Raw genomic sequence first — 13,764 nt, forward strand, 5'->3', positions numbered from 1 at the left:
AATCGGTTGTAACAGAAAATCTGCTTTACTATATCAACACACAATCTCGAGCAGAGACATTGTTTGAGGGACGCCGCTGACACCCAAACAAATAATAAACCGCATAACTGATCCGACAAATACACTTGCGATCAGTTGTGTAAACACACACTTTGATCAACCCTGTCAAACACAAGAGACTAATCAATACAGTATGCGTTTCCTGGAATTAAATGTTAAACACTAAAAAATTGATGCTCTTTAAAATAAACTTACCAAGTGACTTAAACTTCTGAAGAAAGAGTCGGTCAGCATTAGTTTCCATCTCTCCTCTATGTTATTCGGAATAGGTGAATAAACATAATAAGCTGTCAACGCCCCCAGCAACATAAGCAAAAACACTCCTTTAGACCTCATTTTTAGTATTTGAATTTTCTGTTTGATATTGTTTGTTATATAACAGATGTCTTCGGCAAATGAAACGGCCTCGGTCAGCTGCGCTTATTAGTCATTGAGTTCTCGGTGTGTTGAAGTGTAATCCTGGATTAATTTTGGACTGGAGCCAGCGCAATATGACAACACGTGTTACTGTCATCTGATCGTGATATTGTACGCATTCATGTGGAGAGATCTGTGCCGAGCTGCGCGCTGCTCTTCATGTCTTCACCGTTTGTCGGACGAGAAGCATTTATCTAAAGAAAAGCGACTGGAGCGTCGGTGCAGCAGGCAGCGGCTCTTCTCAAATTCCGTAGATAGCCTCACGGGTCATCATGTGTTTTTGTCCCCTCCCGTACAGAGTTATTGGCTGAGGAGATATTATTGGCTCGCGTGACACTCTACAGCAATATTACAGCAGTAAACACAAGGCTCATGCAGGCAGAAGAAAAGCTTGATATCAGAAATGATCAAATGCTTCTGAATGATTGTTGCCGGCTACAGGACACATACATATATAGCGGTTCTCAACCAGGGGGCCCTCAGCACACTTCGAAGGGGCCTCAAGATTACTTAAAATTCATTTAAAATATGAAATATTAAAATAATTAAAATAATCCAGCTTAATTAAAATACTAAAAAAAAAAAAAAAAAAATACTTATAAACAGTCTTTCTGAAACTTCTAGAATACAAAATTATCCATGATTAATTATTTTAATCAAACGCGTCTAGTTTCGGGCGAGGGGGCCTTTAAATATGGTGTTGGGCGGTGCAGGGCCTTGGAGTCAAAAAGGTTGAGAACCACTGGGGTAAATGACGTGATGCTCTTTTTTTTTTTTTTTTTTTTGTCCAGATCTAAAAAAAAAAAAACATTAAAATGCAACTGGCACAAAACTATTACTTGAATATCTCTTCTATGATGAACATGTTTTTCAATTTCTCAGTTCAAAGTCATTTTGATATTTTTTTTCTGGTGCTTAAAGTAAAACAGATGTCATGTGGTGTAACCGATCTTAGACTGTAAAAAATCAAATTCTTAATAAAAGCTGAAATTCTTGAAAAATGTTGGCATGACTAGTGCAAAATAATCTTTTCTACTTCTTCTTATTATTATTATTATTTTGTTTAAAAGCAGTGAAACAGTTTTGCTTTAAAATATGCTTAATATCTGAATTATCCACCAAATCAAAGTCATATGGTGTGACCAGCATAGGAAGCCATTTTTTGTTATGTGACAAAAAAAAAATAAAAAAAAATAAAAAAAAAAAAAAAATAAGAGTGTGTGTGAAGTTTGTCATTAAATATCAAATCAATATTATGACATTTTTATGAAGTTACATTTTGTTCAAGTCACATGGAGCAACATAACATTAACAAGTAAATAAATAATTTTTATTTTGTAGAAAATGCTATAAATGTTTTTTACTATTATTATTATTATTATTATTATTATTATTATTATTATTATTGTGAAACCCACATGGACACAAATATTACATTTTTACAAATTTGACAGGTGTTTTAACAAGATTTTTAAAAACATTTAAAAACATTTCTTATTTTCATCACCTCAGACAACCAGATTTGTCAATGACCCACAAATGCGGTTGCTCAGTTTGGACACTTGTGTGAACTGGAGAGGAATTGACTTCATAAAGCCACTAATGTCAGCTTGATGTCAGGATCCTGCCACATTTGTTGGTGTAGTTTATAGTTTTTGTGGCTGGATCCTGACACCCATGTTTTGTGTCATGTTGTGTGAACACATGTCTTTGTTAGGTTTTCTTTGCCATGTGTGCTCGTGTCTTGTAATCTTCTTTGTCTTGTTTTCCCTTTGTTTGTTGTGGGCACATGGTCTCTGTTTGTATTGCCATGTGCCCTCCTGTCAGTTCAGTCCTGAGTGAAACCCCACCCCTTTGTTTGCCTCATTATCAGTTTATCAGTTTCACCTGCCCTGTCTCATTACCCTCCTCCTTTCTCCCTGTGTTCTCTGTCTTGTGCCAGCTCCCTTACAGAAAATAGAAACTAGCCACAAATTTGCAATGAACTCTCAATTTTTGTAAGGGAGTTCAATGTGTTTTTTTTCTCCCCCTGTTAGGTCTCTGTCAGTTGTGTGTCTTGTAGTTTTGGATCCCTGTCGGTTCCTGTTATAAGCCTGTCCAGTTTCACTGCTGGTTCTTACTGTTGGCCCTGTATTGCACAGTGTGTGTGAGGCTTCCCTGCTCCAGCCCAGTCCTTCATCTTGCTTGTCGCCCTAGACTGCATTTTCTCCCTTCAGGGTGGTTTGAGTTTGTTTTTGTTTATTTTTTTAGTGCAATAAAGCCCATATTGTAACTCTGTGTTTGAGTGCATGCATTCATATACAGGCCCTATATACATAGAAACACATAATCACCTGCATTAATTTATGTATTGTATATGTAATCAATCATAGGAATTCATTACTTTTAGCACACTGATTTTTAGTTGATTACAGCTGTTAGATATGCTTTAAATATTCTTCTAATCTAGTACAAGGTTCGGCAACCCCTGTAGTAAAAGGAACGTGGAAGGGTAATCACTGGCACATTAGTGATTAGTGCAAAAGAGAAGAATATTGTATGTATATGTATTTATGTTATGAAGTAGTTTATTTAAAAATGTCCCTCAGATCTGCAATACAATCTAGCTTTTTCAGACATTCAGAAATACTTGTAAGTAGTTTTGTATACAAATACATTATGCTTGGCATTCAGGCCAGAGAGTTGAAGTTTTGTATGCTCAGACCAGAGAACTTTCCTCAAGCTATCAAGAGTCCTTTAAGTGCAACTTGGCAAACTACAGGTAGCTATTCATTTGCCTTTCAGATGAGGCTTGTGTCTTCCACAGTAAGATGAAGTGCTTTACAAAGAAATCAGTTCAGTGGCCATTCATTGGTTTCTCTGCCAGGACACAGTCATATCTTGGAGGCCTACAGAGAGTTTCATGGACTTTATGGAATTGATCAGTTTTTGTCTGCTTAAGCACTGTTTACTGTGGGTGCGCCTTTCTAAATCATCCAATTTAATGTGCCACTGCTGAACTACTGCCTAATTAAGACTATTCACAACTTTGGCAGTCCAAAGTTGTGAATAGTCACCATACTCACAAAAGTTACGAACGTTTGGTACGTCTTCAAGAATGAACAAAGTGACATTGATGAGTTTGCCGGTAGGAGTATGAAACTGTTGTAATTGCGCAAACGAATGGAAGTGTTTATTATGCAATTTCTCTGTATGTAGTCTTGAATAGGTTTCATTCAAGGTATCAAACCACAAAAAGGCATTTGTAAGTGAAAATACATTGTGTTTGCTATGAAAGATACACATAATATTTCATACAGTGATGGCTAGAGTAAATAATATATTTCCTCCGAAGTCGTAGCTGCCCGCTGCCAGCTGGCAGTGTGCGTACTCTCATAGAAAACAATTGTTTCAAATTTTAGAACGCGCCATGTTGTCCACCAGACGTGTCCGGTGTGTGACCCCCTTTACAGTTGAAATTAGTCTCGATACAGATACGGGTCCAATACTGCGCTCATGTACAGTACTTGTATTTGTAAAAAATGCTCCAATACCAAAAACCAATACCATCAGACATACGAATGTCATTGTTTTAACATTCAGCACAAAAATTAAAACTGCAATATAAAATAGTGTGATTATTAAACCGCAAAGGCTGCAATTTAATGAAATAAATATATAGTTTGCATGTGATGCACACTTCAAAGTAAACATCTGAAGCGGCCACTCATACACTGAAAACACTTCATCATGATTATCATACAGCTCTTGTGTACTGTAGATGACAGAGAGCAGAGCTATCATTCACTCTACAGCATGCAGCACATTCAGACTACATGTATATCAAATTGTACAATTTTATTTATTTATTTTTACATTTAAAATTTCAGTGATAAAATGGTGCTGACATGATCATATTTTTTGGTTCTAGTCAGCACTCTGACAGCTGCATTTTGAACCAATTGAAGTTTATTTATTGAACTTGCTGGACATCCTCCCAGCAATGCATTACAATAATCTAGTCTTGAGGTCATGGACGCATGAATTCGTTTTCAGCAACAGCAACAGAGAGCATATGTCGTGCCTTAGCAATATTTCTGAGGTGGAAGAATGCTGTTCTACGAACATTGGAAATGTGATTTTTAAAAAAAAAAAAAAAAAAGAAAAGAAATTGAGATTTAATTTTGCCGAAATACAGAGTGAGGCCCTTTCAGTTTCTGAAAGGATTTTAAACAAATAATGTGTAGGTTCCTGTAGCTCAACTGGTAGAGCATCATGCTAGAAATGCCAAGATCATGAGTTCAATTCCCAGGGAACACACACACACAAAAACTACTCAAATGCATGCCTTGAATGCACTATAAGATACTTTAGATAAAAGTATTATTAATAAATTGACAATACTTGAATCTTTTGAATATCCTGGTCTTCACAGTGTCCTGCACCTGCTCTCACAGGATGTTGGAATCACACGAGGACAACTGTGGTTGGGTGCACATGTGTAGATTACATCAGTTAACATAATCAATGCATTTTGTATTGACTACAAAAAAGGAAGGTTTGCCAACTGGCCCAAATTAAGTGCCTATTGTTTCGTATTTACATGGTCAAACATTCAAGGGGGATCACATGATCGAATGAGACCCTAACAAAAGTGAATATTGTAGCATGGTATTTAGGCATTTGTTGTTCAACATACATTGCTTTAGTTAAAAAAAAAAAAAAAACAAACAAGATTATATCAGCTTTTCATTGAACACAAAGTCAATCTACTGTACAATAGAGAGCTCAAAAAAGTTGTTAAGGCAGCAATTAAACTTTCGAGTTTTAAACTTTAAAGTTTTCTATTGCTGGGTTTCCATCCAAAATGTTTAGCATTTTTTAAGCGCATTTCTAAAAATTTGATTTATGAAAATACGAATTGTTGCGCGTTTCCATCCACTACGTAATGCACATTATCATGAGGGAGCCGCCTCGTCGTGATGGAGCAGCTGAATGACCTCTCCCTGCTTTGGAGACAGTTTTATTTGCAAGATTGGAGCAAGTATCTCATTTTATTAAATGCATCTACGAGACCGCAGAATAAGTGTAATATTTGATATAATGTGGACTGAAAGAGCTGCGATGCCCACACACTGCCAGTCTCCACATACCTGGGAGCGCCCGCTCTCAAAACTGTTCTGGTAGATTGTGAGGTCCCACTTTATCGACCAGCTGTGGGTTAAACACTCCGAATGACAAGCGCTATGTTCAAAGAATTGTGTGCCAAGGTCGGCCCTTTCGGTGGGCTAGTCACATCAAGCTATCGCACACTCATAAAACATGCACGAATGGTCAAAACACATCATCGTTTTCAATCACCTCAATGCACATTTTAACTAATGCAAAACTCTACAAAATCCACCTCCTCCTAGCGCATTACATTTTAAGCAAATTTAAAACGTTTATTCACATATCAAGCGTTTCCATTCAGGATTTCTTATGCCCAATTTCAAAATGCGCATAAAAATAGTTGGATGGAAACCCACCTAGTGGTATCTATACTTTTCCCTCAGTCCTTTAATATAGAGCTTTGAAACTACCAGTCATGTTTTCTTCTAAGTTAGTATTTTCTTTTTCAGCATCATCAAAAACCCAGTAGAGACCATTTTCTTTAATAACCTCTTGTGAATTTAATAGCAACTAATGAGCCGCAGTGACACAATAGGGAGAGTGATTGTGGCAGGCCCTACTGCACATCATCACGATCATCACACCCCTGAGAACCATTTCTGACACATTCTCAAGTTTCCAGTTTTCTAAATCTTTCATTTCATGTAATTTTGGTCTCCTTTTGACTCATCTCTTTTGACTGAGAGATCAAGCTAGCAGCAATGACCAAGGAAAGTCTTTTGATAATACTTCTGTCCACGGAGGATGGAGATAAGGTTGGGGAGAGCACTTCGTAGTCAATAGACACATCACAAGATATTGTTTCTGAGCTGTACTCCCCAAATGTGGAATATTTTAACAGTCACATTTATTTCCTGCTGGTTTGTTTACACTGAATGTTTTTCTAACCCCAGGCAAACACTCGTGCAGTGCAGCTACATCAGCTTGTTCTAATACAGTCAGAAAACAGATTTCCAAGAGAACAAACATGCAACAATCCACAAGAAACAGCAGGGCAGAGTCACAGGGAGGAACACAAAGCAAAAGTAGTAGAACAAAGCAAAACAAAATAACAAAAAGGATGGTGTTAAATTTTCGCATTTAATAGCATTTAATCTTTTATCAGACACTTTAATGCAGGGTTACTCAACTTCGAAAAGGTCAGGGGCCACAGAGCTGGATATCTGTACCCTCGAGTGCTGCACTCTTAATTTTTTATGATTATACAGTATATATAAAATTATAAGTTAACATTTTTCTAGTAAGAAAGTTGGAATGTTAGTTAAAGGGATAGTTCACCATTTCCTCACCTTCATGCCATCACAGATGTGTATGACTTTCTTTCTTCTGCTGAACACAAATGTCTCAGCTCTGTGGATGAGTGACCGAACAGTATTTAATCCTTGACTTTTTTACTATAAATCTCCACTTTCACTTTCAGATGGTAAAGTGATACTAAACAGGCACACGTGTTGCTTACAGATGTGAAAGTAGAGATTTATAGTAATAAAGGACTTAAATATTGATCTGTTTCTCACACACTCCTATCATTTCACTTCTGAAGACATTATGGATTACTTTTGTGCTGCCTTTATATGCTTTTTGGAGCTTCAAAGTTCTGATCACCTTTTACGTGCATTATATGGACCTACAGAGCTGAAATATTCTTCTAAAAATCTTCATTTGTGTTCTGCAGAAGAAAGAAAGTCATTCACATGAGGCATGAGGGTGAGTAAATGAGAGAATTTTAATTTTTGGGTCAACTATCCCTTTTAGTAATTATTTTAAACATAAAGGGTGTAACAGTTCGATTTTCTGATACCGATCAGTTCTGTTGTCACTGTGATTGTCAACTAACAAACACCATGAGTGTTCAACATCACATACACCAGTGATGTGTTCATAAACAAGAGCAATATATCCAAAATTAGCAGCAAAAGTCCTTCAGTGAAGTCATAAAGATTTGTTCAACCCCCTTAGTGTTTTGCACCGAAGTAGATCACTAAAAAGCATTTGCGTGAAGCCCTGTAAATACTGTTGTCATGACTGGTACATACACTATATTGCCAAAAGTATTCGCTCACCCATCCAAATAATTGAATTCAGGTGTTCCAATCACTTCCATGGCCACAGGTGTATAAAATGAAGCACCTAGGCATGCAGACTGCTTCTACAAACATTTGTGAAAGAATGGGCGGCTCTCAGGAGCTCAGTGAATTCCAGCGTGGTACTGTGATAGGATGCCACCTGTGCAACAAGTCCAGTCATGAAATTTCTAAATATTCCACAGTCAACTGTCAGTGGTATTATAACAAAGTGGAAGCGATTGGGAATGACAGCAACTCAGCCACGAAGTGGTAGGCCACGTAAAATGACAGAGCGGGGTCAGCGGATGCTGAGGCGCATAGTGCGCAGAGGTCGCCAACTTTCTGCAGAGTCAATCGTTACAGACCTCCAAAGTTCATGTGGCCTTCAGATTAGCTCAAGAACAGTGCGTAGAGAGCTTCATGGAATGGGTTTCCATGGCCGAGCAGCTGCATCCAAGCCATACATCACCAAGTGCAATGCAAAGCGTCGGATGCAGTGGTGTAAAGCACGCCGCCACTGGACTCTAGAGCAGTGGAGACGTGTTCTCTGGAGTGACGAATCATGCTTCTCCATCTGGCAATCTGATGGACGAGTCTGGGTTTGGCGGTTGCCAGGAGAACGGTACTTGTCTGACTGCATTGTGCCAACTGTGAAGTTTGGTGGAGGGGGTTTATGGTGTGGGGTTGTTTTTTCAGGAGCTGGGCTTGGCCCCTTAGTTCCAGTCAAAGGAACTCTGAATGCTTCAGCATACCAAGAGATTTTGGACAATTCCATGCTCCCAACTTTGTGGGAACAGTTCGGGGATGGCCCCTTCCTGTTCCAACATGACTGCGCACCAGTGCACAAAGCAAGGTCCATAAAGACATGGATGAGCGAGTTTGGTGTGGAAGAACTTGACTGGCCTGCACAGAGTCCTGACCTCAACCCGATAGAGCACCTTTGGGATGAATTAGAGCGAAGACTGCGAGCCAGGCCTTCTCGTCCAACATCAGTGTCTGACCTCACAAATGCGCTTCTGGAAGAATGGTCAAAAATTCCCATAAACACACTCCTAAACCTTGTGGAAAGCCTTCCCAGAAGAGTTGAAGCTGTTATAGCTGCAAAGGGTGGGCCGACGTCATATTAAACCCTATGGATTAAGAATGGGATGTCACTTAAGTTCATATGCGTCTAAAGGCAGATGAGCGAATACTTTTGGCAATATAGTGTATCTCTTTCAAGAGATTGGACTTTTCAAGAGACTGGAGATTTCGAGAACATGTTTGATTGACAGACCATGTACTGAGTATGAAAGCGCGTGCAGACCTACAGCCGCTCTCATAACATCAGCCATGTTCATATATATATGTGTATATATATATATATATATATATATATATACGGCAAAACAACTTATAACAACAATAAAAATGGCTTATAGACTTAGGGTACGTTTACACGAAAATGATGTACTAAAAACGGAAATGTTTTTCCTTTGCATTTTTGAAAAGTTTTGCATACAGACGACAACGTTGTCAAAACGATCCCCATTCACACGGATCCGCAAAAACGACTAAAAACACTGTATTATGCATGCCAGGCCAGTAGTTGGCGATGTCACTTTGTAAAGAAACACTACGCGCCTGCGCACATAAGCATTCTTCCACAGAGCAGTGAATACAAACAATGAAGATGGTGAAAGCATCGAGCAATTTTGTCTGGACGGACGATGAGGTTGCTTTATTACTACAAGTCTTGAGCAGCACAAACACAGTCCTGTAGTCCACCACTGTAGTTTTGAATGTCTCATGCGTTGTTTTGAAGTACTTGTGTGCATGCCTATGACTGAACACGTAATACGCGTGCGCATGATGTCATCGTTTTCACAAATTCACGTTTTTGTATGTTTACACAGACACGATAACGGCATCGTTTTCAAAAACTTGCACTTTGAAACCCGTTTATAAAAGTTTGTATTTTCAGGCCCCAAAACGCTGTTGTCGTGTAAACGAACAGTCAAAACACATAAAAAGTTTTCTGTTTTTAGTTGAAAAAGCTGTAGTGTAAACGGGCCCTTAATATAAGCAATTGCAAACAACAATATTAGCAATATCTTAATAATGAATTTCAGGTGTGTTACGTTCCTCCCCAGTCTAGGGTTGGGGAAGAAGTAACATAAGTGTTGTTACGTTCCCGCATGAAACCGGTGTGTATGTCTGTTTGTGTTTTCTCTCTCCCCTGTCTCTCACTCTCTTTTTGCTGTCATCTTCACAGACATTCGCCATTGGTCCGGAATCCTGTCAATCATCGTTAAGGGAGTAATAAACTGTCTCTACTTCATCACAATGTCTGCATAACCCATGGTGTTTTTATTTTTTTATTTTATTTTTTTATACAAATTTCCAGTTAATACAGTGTGACCAATGTGTATTCTTATTACTGATTCTCTTCTTAATAAAGCTGTGGTTCCTCCTGTACCCACATTTTCTTGTATCTTATATAAGTGCCCCTTTATTCTCCATCCCAAAGTTTCTGGCAGATATTATTTGCAACTTTACGTATAAGTGCCTTTGGCTTCCGATTTGCTCGTGTGAATTATGAGTTCGACATTATTACATTTTAATGAGTTTTTTACTAGTTTGTCCACAGTCTCATTTCCTTCTACTCCTACATGTGCAGGAATCCAGAGAAAACTAATGATGTTTCCTTGATTATGCAGTGTGTACAAGAGTTGTAAAATTTCATATGTCTTGTCTACAGTCAGAATGTGCAAATTGCAGACTTTTCAGGGCTGCTAGAGAGTCTGTGCAAATGACTATGTCAAGTCTTACTACTTCCACCCACTGGAGAGCCAAAAATATTGCCACCAACTCAACCGTAAACACCATTAAATTATCTGATGCTCTCTTTTTAATAGCTACCTAATATTTCAGTACATACACAGCTGCTCCTGCTTTTCCAGATGCTGGGTCTTTTGATCCATCTGTAAAGATGTCTACCATATTATTATTATTTTTTTATATATTGATTAACTATACAATCCTCTGTCAAGTCCTTTTTTTCTTTGATTTGTTCTTGTAGATGTGTATCAATGCAGGGCATAGGAAATAACCACGGTGGAACTACAGGTAATGGCACACTTTGACTATATTTTTTTTGATCAAGACCCATTTATTGGGTGGTTCTATTTCCTGTCCACCCTAAGCTCTTGATGTTGCCTTGTGTGTGTTCCCAGCACTCATCAAACAAATATTTTGTGAGATGCACATCATTGTGTCCTTTTAATGACAACAAGTAAGCCACTGATAGTTGCTGACACCTCACTGTCAATGGCATTTCACCCATCTCCACTTGCAGGGCATTTACAGGAGATGTACTAAATGCCCCACAACATATACCAAGAGCCTGTGTCTGCACCACATCTATTTTCTTCAGTAGTGAATCAGTTGCTGTTCCATATGCCATGCAACCATAATCAATTGCTGATCTTATAAGCGCACAATAAATGTTCTTGAGTGAATTGCGACTTGCTCCTCACTCACATCCTTCCAGACATCTCATAACATTTAGTACTCTTTTACACTTTGAAATCAGTTTTCCAATATGTACCGTAAAGGTCAACTGTTTGTCTAGCCACACTCCCAAAAATTTCACCACAGCTTACTGCTCAAGTGGATGACCATATAATGTGAGTTTTACTGCTGTATTTTTCTTTTTTGAAAAACATATTATTTGGGTTTTACCTGTTGACAGACAAAATCCTCATTTCATTGCCCACTCCTTAACTTGGTTGTGGCAGCGGGGGCGTGGTCGAGCGTACACCTGAGCCAGATAATGATTAACCCCTGTCTCTAATTCTAGTGAGCTTGGGGAGAGCAGTATAAAAGGGACCACGCCAGCGCTAAGAATAGAGAGTGAGTCTGGGTCCAGAGACTGTTTGTGAAGCTAATGTAGTATTGTTGCAAAGCTGTTGTGTATTTGTGAAGCTGTAAGCGCTGAGAGTGATTCATTAAAAACCCTTACCTGTGAGTGAAGAAACCCGTTCCCTGTGTCCTCCTTCCCTCCTGACCTTGAAGTGTGTTACACTTGTACCGAAACCCGTGAATCAAGTTGAAGAAAGTACACCCCATGGAGTCCTCTCCGTTGGCTGAAGTCCTCAAGTTCCTCGCCGGCCTACACCACTCCCACCAACAGGCCCTGCTTGAGCAGGACCAAGATCGCTGCTTCCACAAGATCCTCAGAGCTCAAGCAGAGGACCGGCAGGTGATCCGAAGCCTCCGAAGCCAGGGGAAAGCCCCGGCCATGACCCCGGACAACAGCAGCCCCATGCTCCCATCCTCGCCCATGAAGATGGGGGCGGAAGATGACCCAGAAGCCTTCCTCGACCTATTTGAACAAACCGCCGAGATCTGGGGTTGGCTGCGTGCTCAGTGGGCGGCCCGGCTCATCCCTTTGTTGTCCGGGGAAGCCCAACTCACAGCCCAACAACTGCCGGCGGCTAGTCTCCTGGTATACAGTGACTCGAGAAAGACCATCCTGCAGCGGGTGGGCCGGAGCCCAGAACAGCACCGTCAGCTCTTCCAGTCGATGAAGTTGGAAGGGACCGGAAATGGCTGTTGGCGGGGGACCGTGATGTCAAGGGAGTTGTCGACCAGGTGGTGCTGGAACAGCTGATTTGACGGCTACCGGAAGGGACGGAAAAAAGGGTCCAGTGCCATCGCCCAGCATCACTGGAGAAAGCGTTCCAACTGGCGGAGGACTATATGGTGGAGTACCCGAGAGCGGAAGAGCCCTCCCACTCTCTCTCCCCTCCCCCTGGGTTTTCCCTGGTCTCCTCTCCCTCCCCCCTCCCCTCTCACTCTGCTCTCTCTCCATAGACCATCCCAGCTCCACGGAGGCATGGAATCCCGCCACGGGAGCTGGCTACTCACACATGGGTGTTTGTTCCCCCAGCGGCTGCACTGCCCCACCGCTCTCCCCCTTAGGTGGATGTGCCCGCCGATACGGGTGTGGGCGTAGGGTCTGGGCCAGCCTGCTGGAGTTGCGGGATCCGGGGCACTTCCGGGATCAATGCCCTGTGATGGAGCTGGGAACTGTGGTCCGGATCCCTGACACTCCACAGGCTGCCCCCGATCAAGCCGGAGTGTACAGGATACTGGTAAGTGTTAAGGGGGTACTCACCAAGCCTTGGTGGACACGGGTTGTAACCAAACCACTATCCACCAATGCTTGGTACAACACGAGGCTTTGGGTACAACCAAAAGGGTGAGAGTGAAGTGTGTGCATGGGATATTCACAGTAGTGACCCTTGTTATTCAATTTCGGGGAACAAAGCATAGAGTGGAGGCCGCGGTTAGCTCCCGCCTCACCCATGGGTCCTGCACGAAAGCTGCGAGATGTGAAATGTGCGATGCTTTGGCAGGGGAGGCAGTGCCTGGGCCATCTTTGTCAGCTCCACGTCAGGGTGACGTAAGGGGGGGAGAGGCTGCGGCCCCTCCCACCCTCAGGGGGTTTGCTGAAGGGGATTTCCCTCTGGAGCAGTCAAGAGACGAAACCCTCAGGCACACCTTTGTCCAAGTGAAAGTTATTGATGGTCAACAACTCCAGCTGAACATCGCGCTTTCATATCCGTATTTTGCAATAATAAAGGAGCGGTTGTATAGAGTGATGCAGGATGCTCAAAGGAAGATACAACCCAGATATTAATACCACGGAGCCACCAGGAAATGTTGTTCCAGGTGGATCATTATAATCCAATGGCGGGTCACTTAGGGCAGAGGAAAACACTGAAAAGGCTAATAGCCCATTTTTATTGGCTGGGCATTGGTGGCGATGTTCGCAGGTGGTGTGCGGCATGCCATGAATGTCAGCTGGTGAATCCACCGGCCACCCCTAAAGCACCATTGCGCCCCCTTCTGCTGATCGAGGTCCCCATTAAAAGAATTGGCATGGACCTCGTCGGGCCATTAGAGCGGTCAGCATGCGGACATCACTTTGTATTAGTCCTGGTGGACTATACAACGCGATATCCGGTAGCAGTGCCTCTACGCAACATCTCAGCATGCAATATTGCGGAGGCACTCTTCAAAA

General features: G+C 41.2%; 1 protein-coding gene and 1 pseudogene across 1 annotated transcript in view; both read right to left on the reverse strand.

The window, feature by feature from the left end:
- Positions 1-730, reverse strand: part of LOC127429810 (arylacetamide deacetylase-like) — a 29,408-nt gene extending 28,678 nt beyond the window's left edge. Inside the window, exon 1 of the mRNA XM_051679051.1 lies at positions 256-730. Coding sequence (XP_051535011.1) covers positions 256-396 — 141 coding nt within the window. The 5' untranslated portion in view covers positions 397-730. The remainder of the gene's footprint in view (positions 1-255) is intronic.
- Positions 1-13,764, reverse strand: part of LOC127429994 (E3 ubiquitin-protein ligase TRIM16-like) — a 534,825-nt pseudogene that overhangs the window by 312,094 nt on the left and 208,967 nt on the right.

The sequence above is a fragment of the Myxocyprinus asiaticus genome, chromosome 39 (assembly GCF_019703515.2).
Source record: "Myxocyprinus asiaticus isolate MX2 ecotype Aquarium Trade chromosome 39, UBuf_Myxa_2, whole genome shotgun sequence".
NCBI lineage: Eukaryota > Metazoa > Chordata > Actinopteri > Cypriniformes > Catostomidae > Myxocyprinus > Myxocyprinus asiaticus.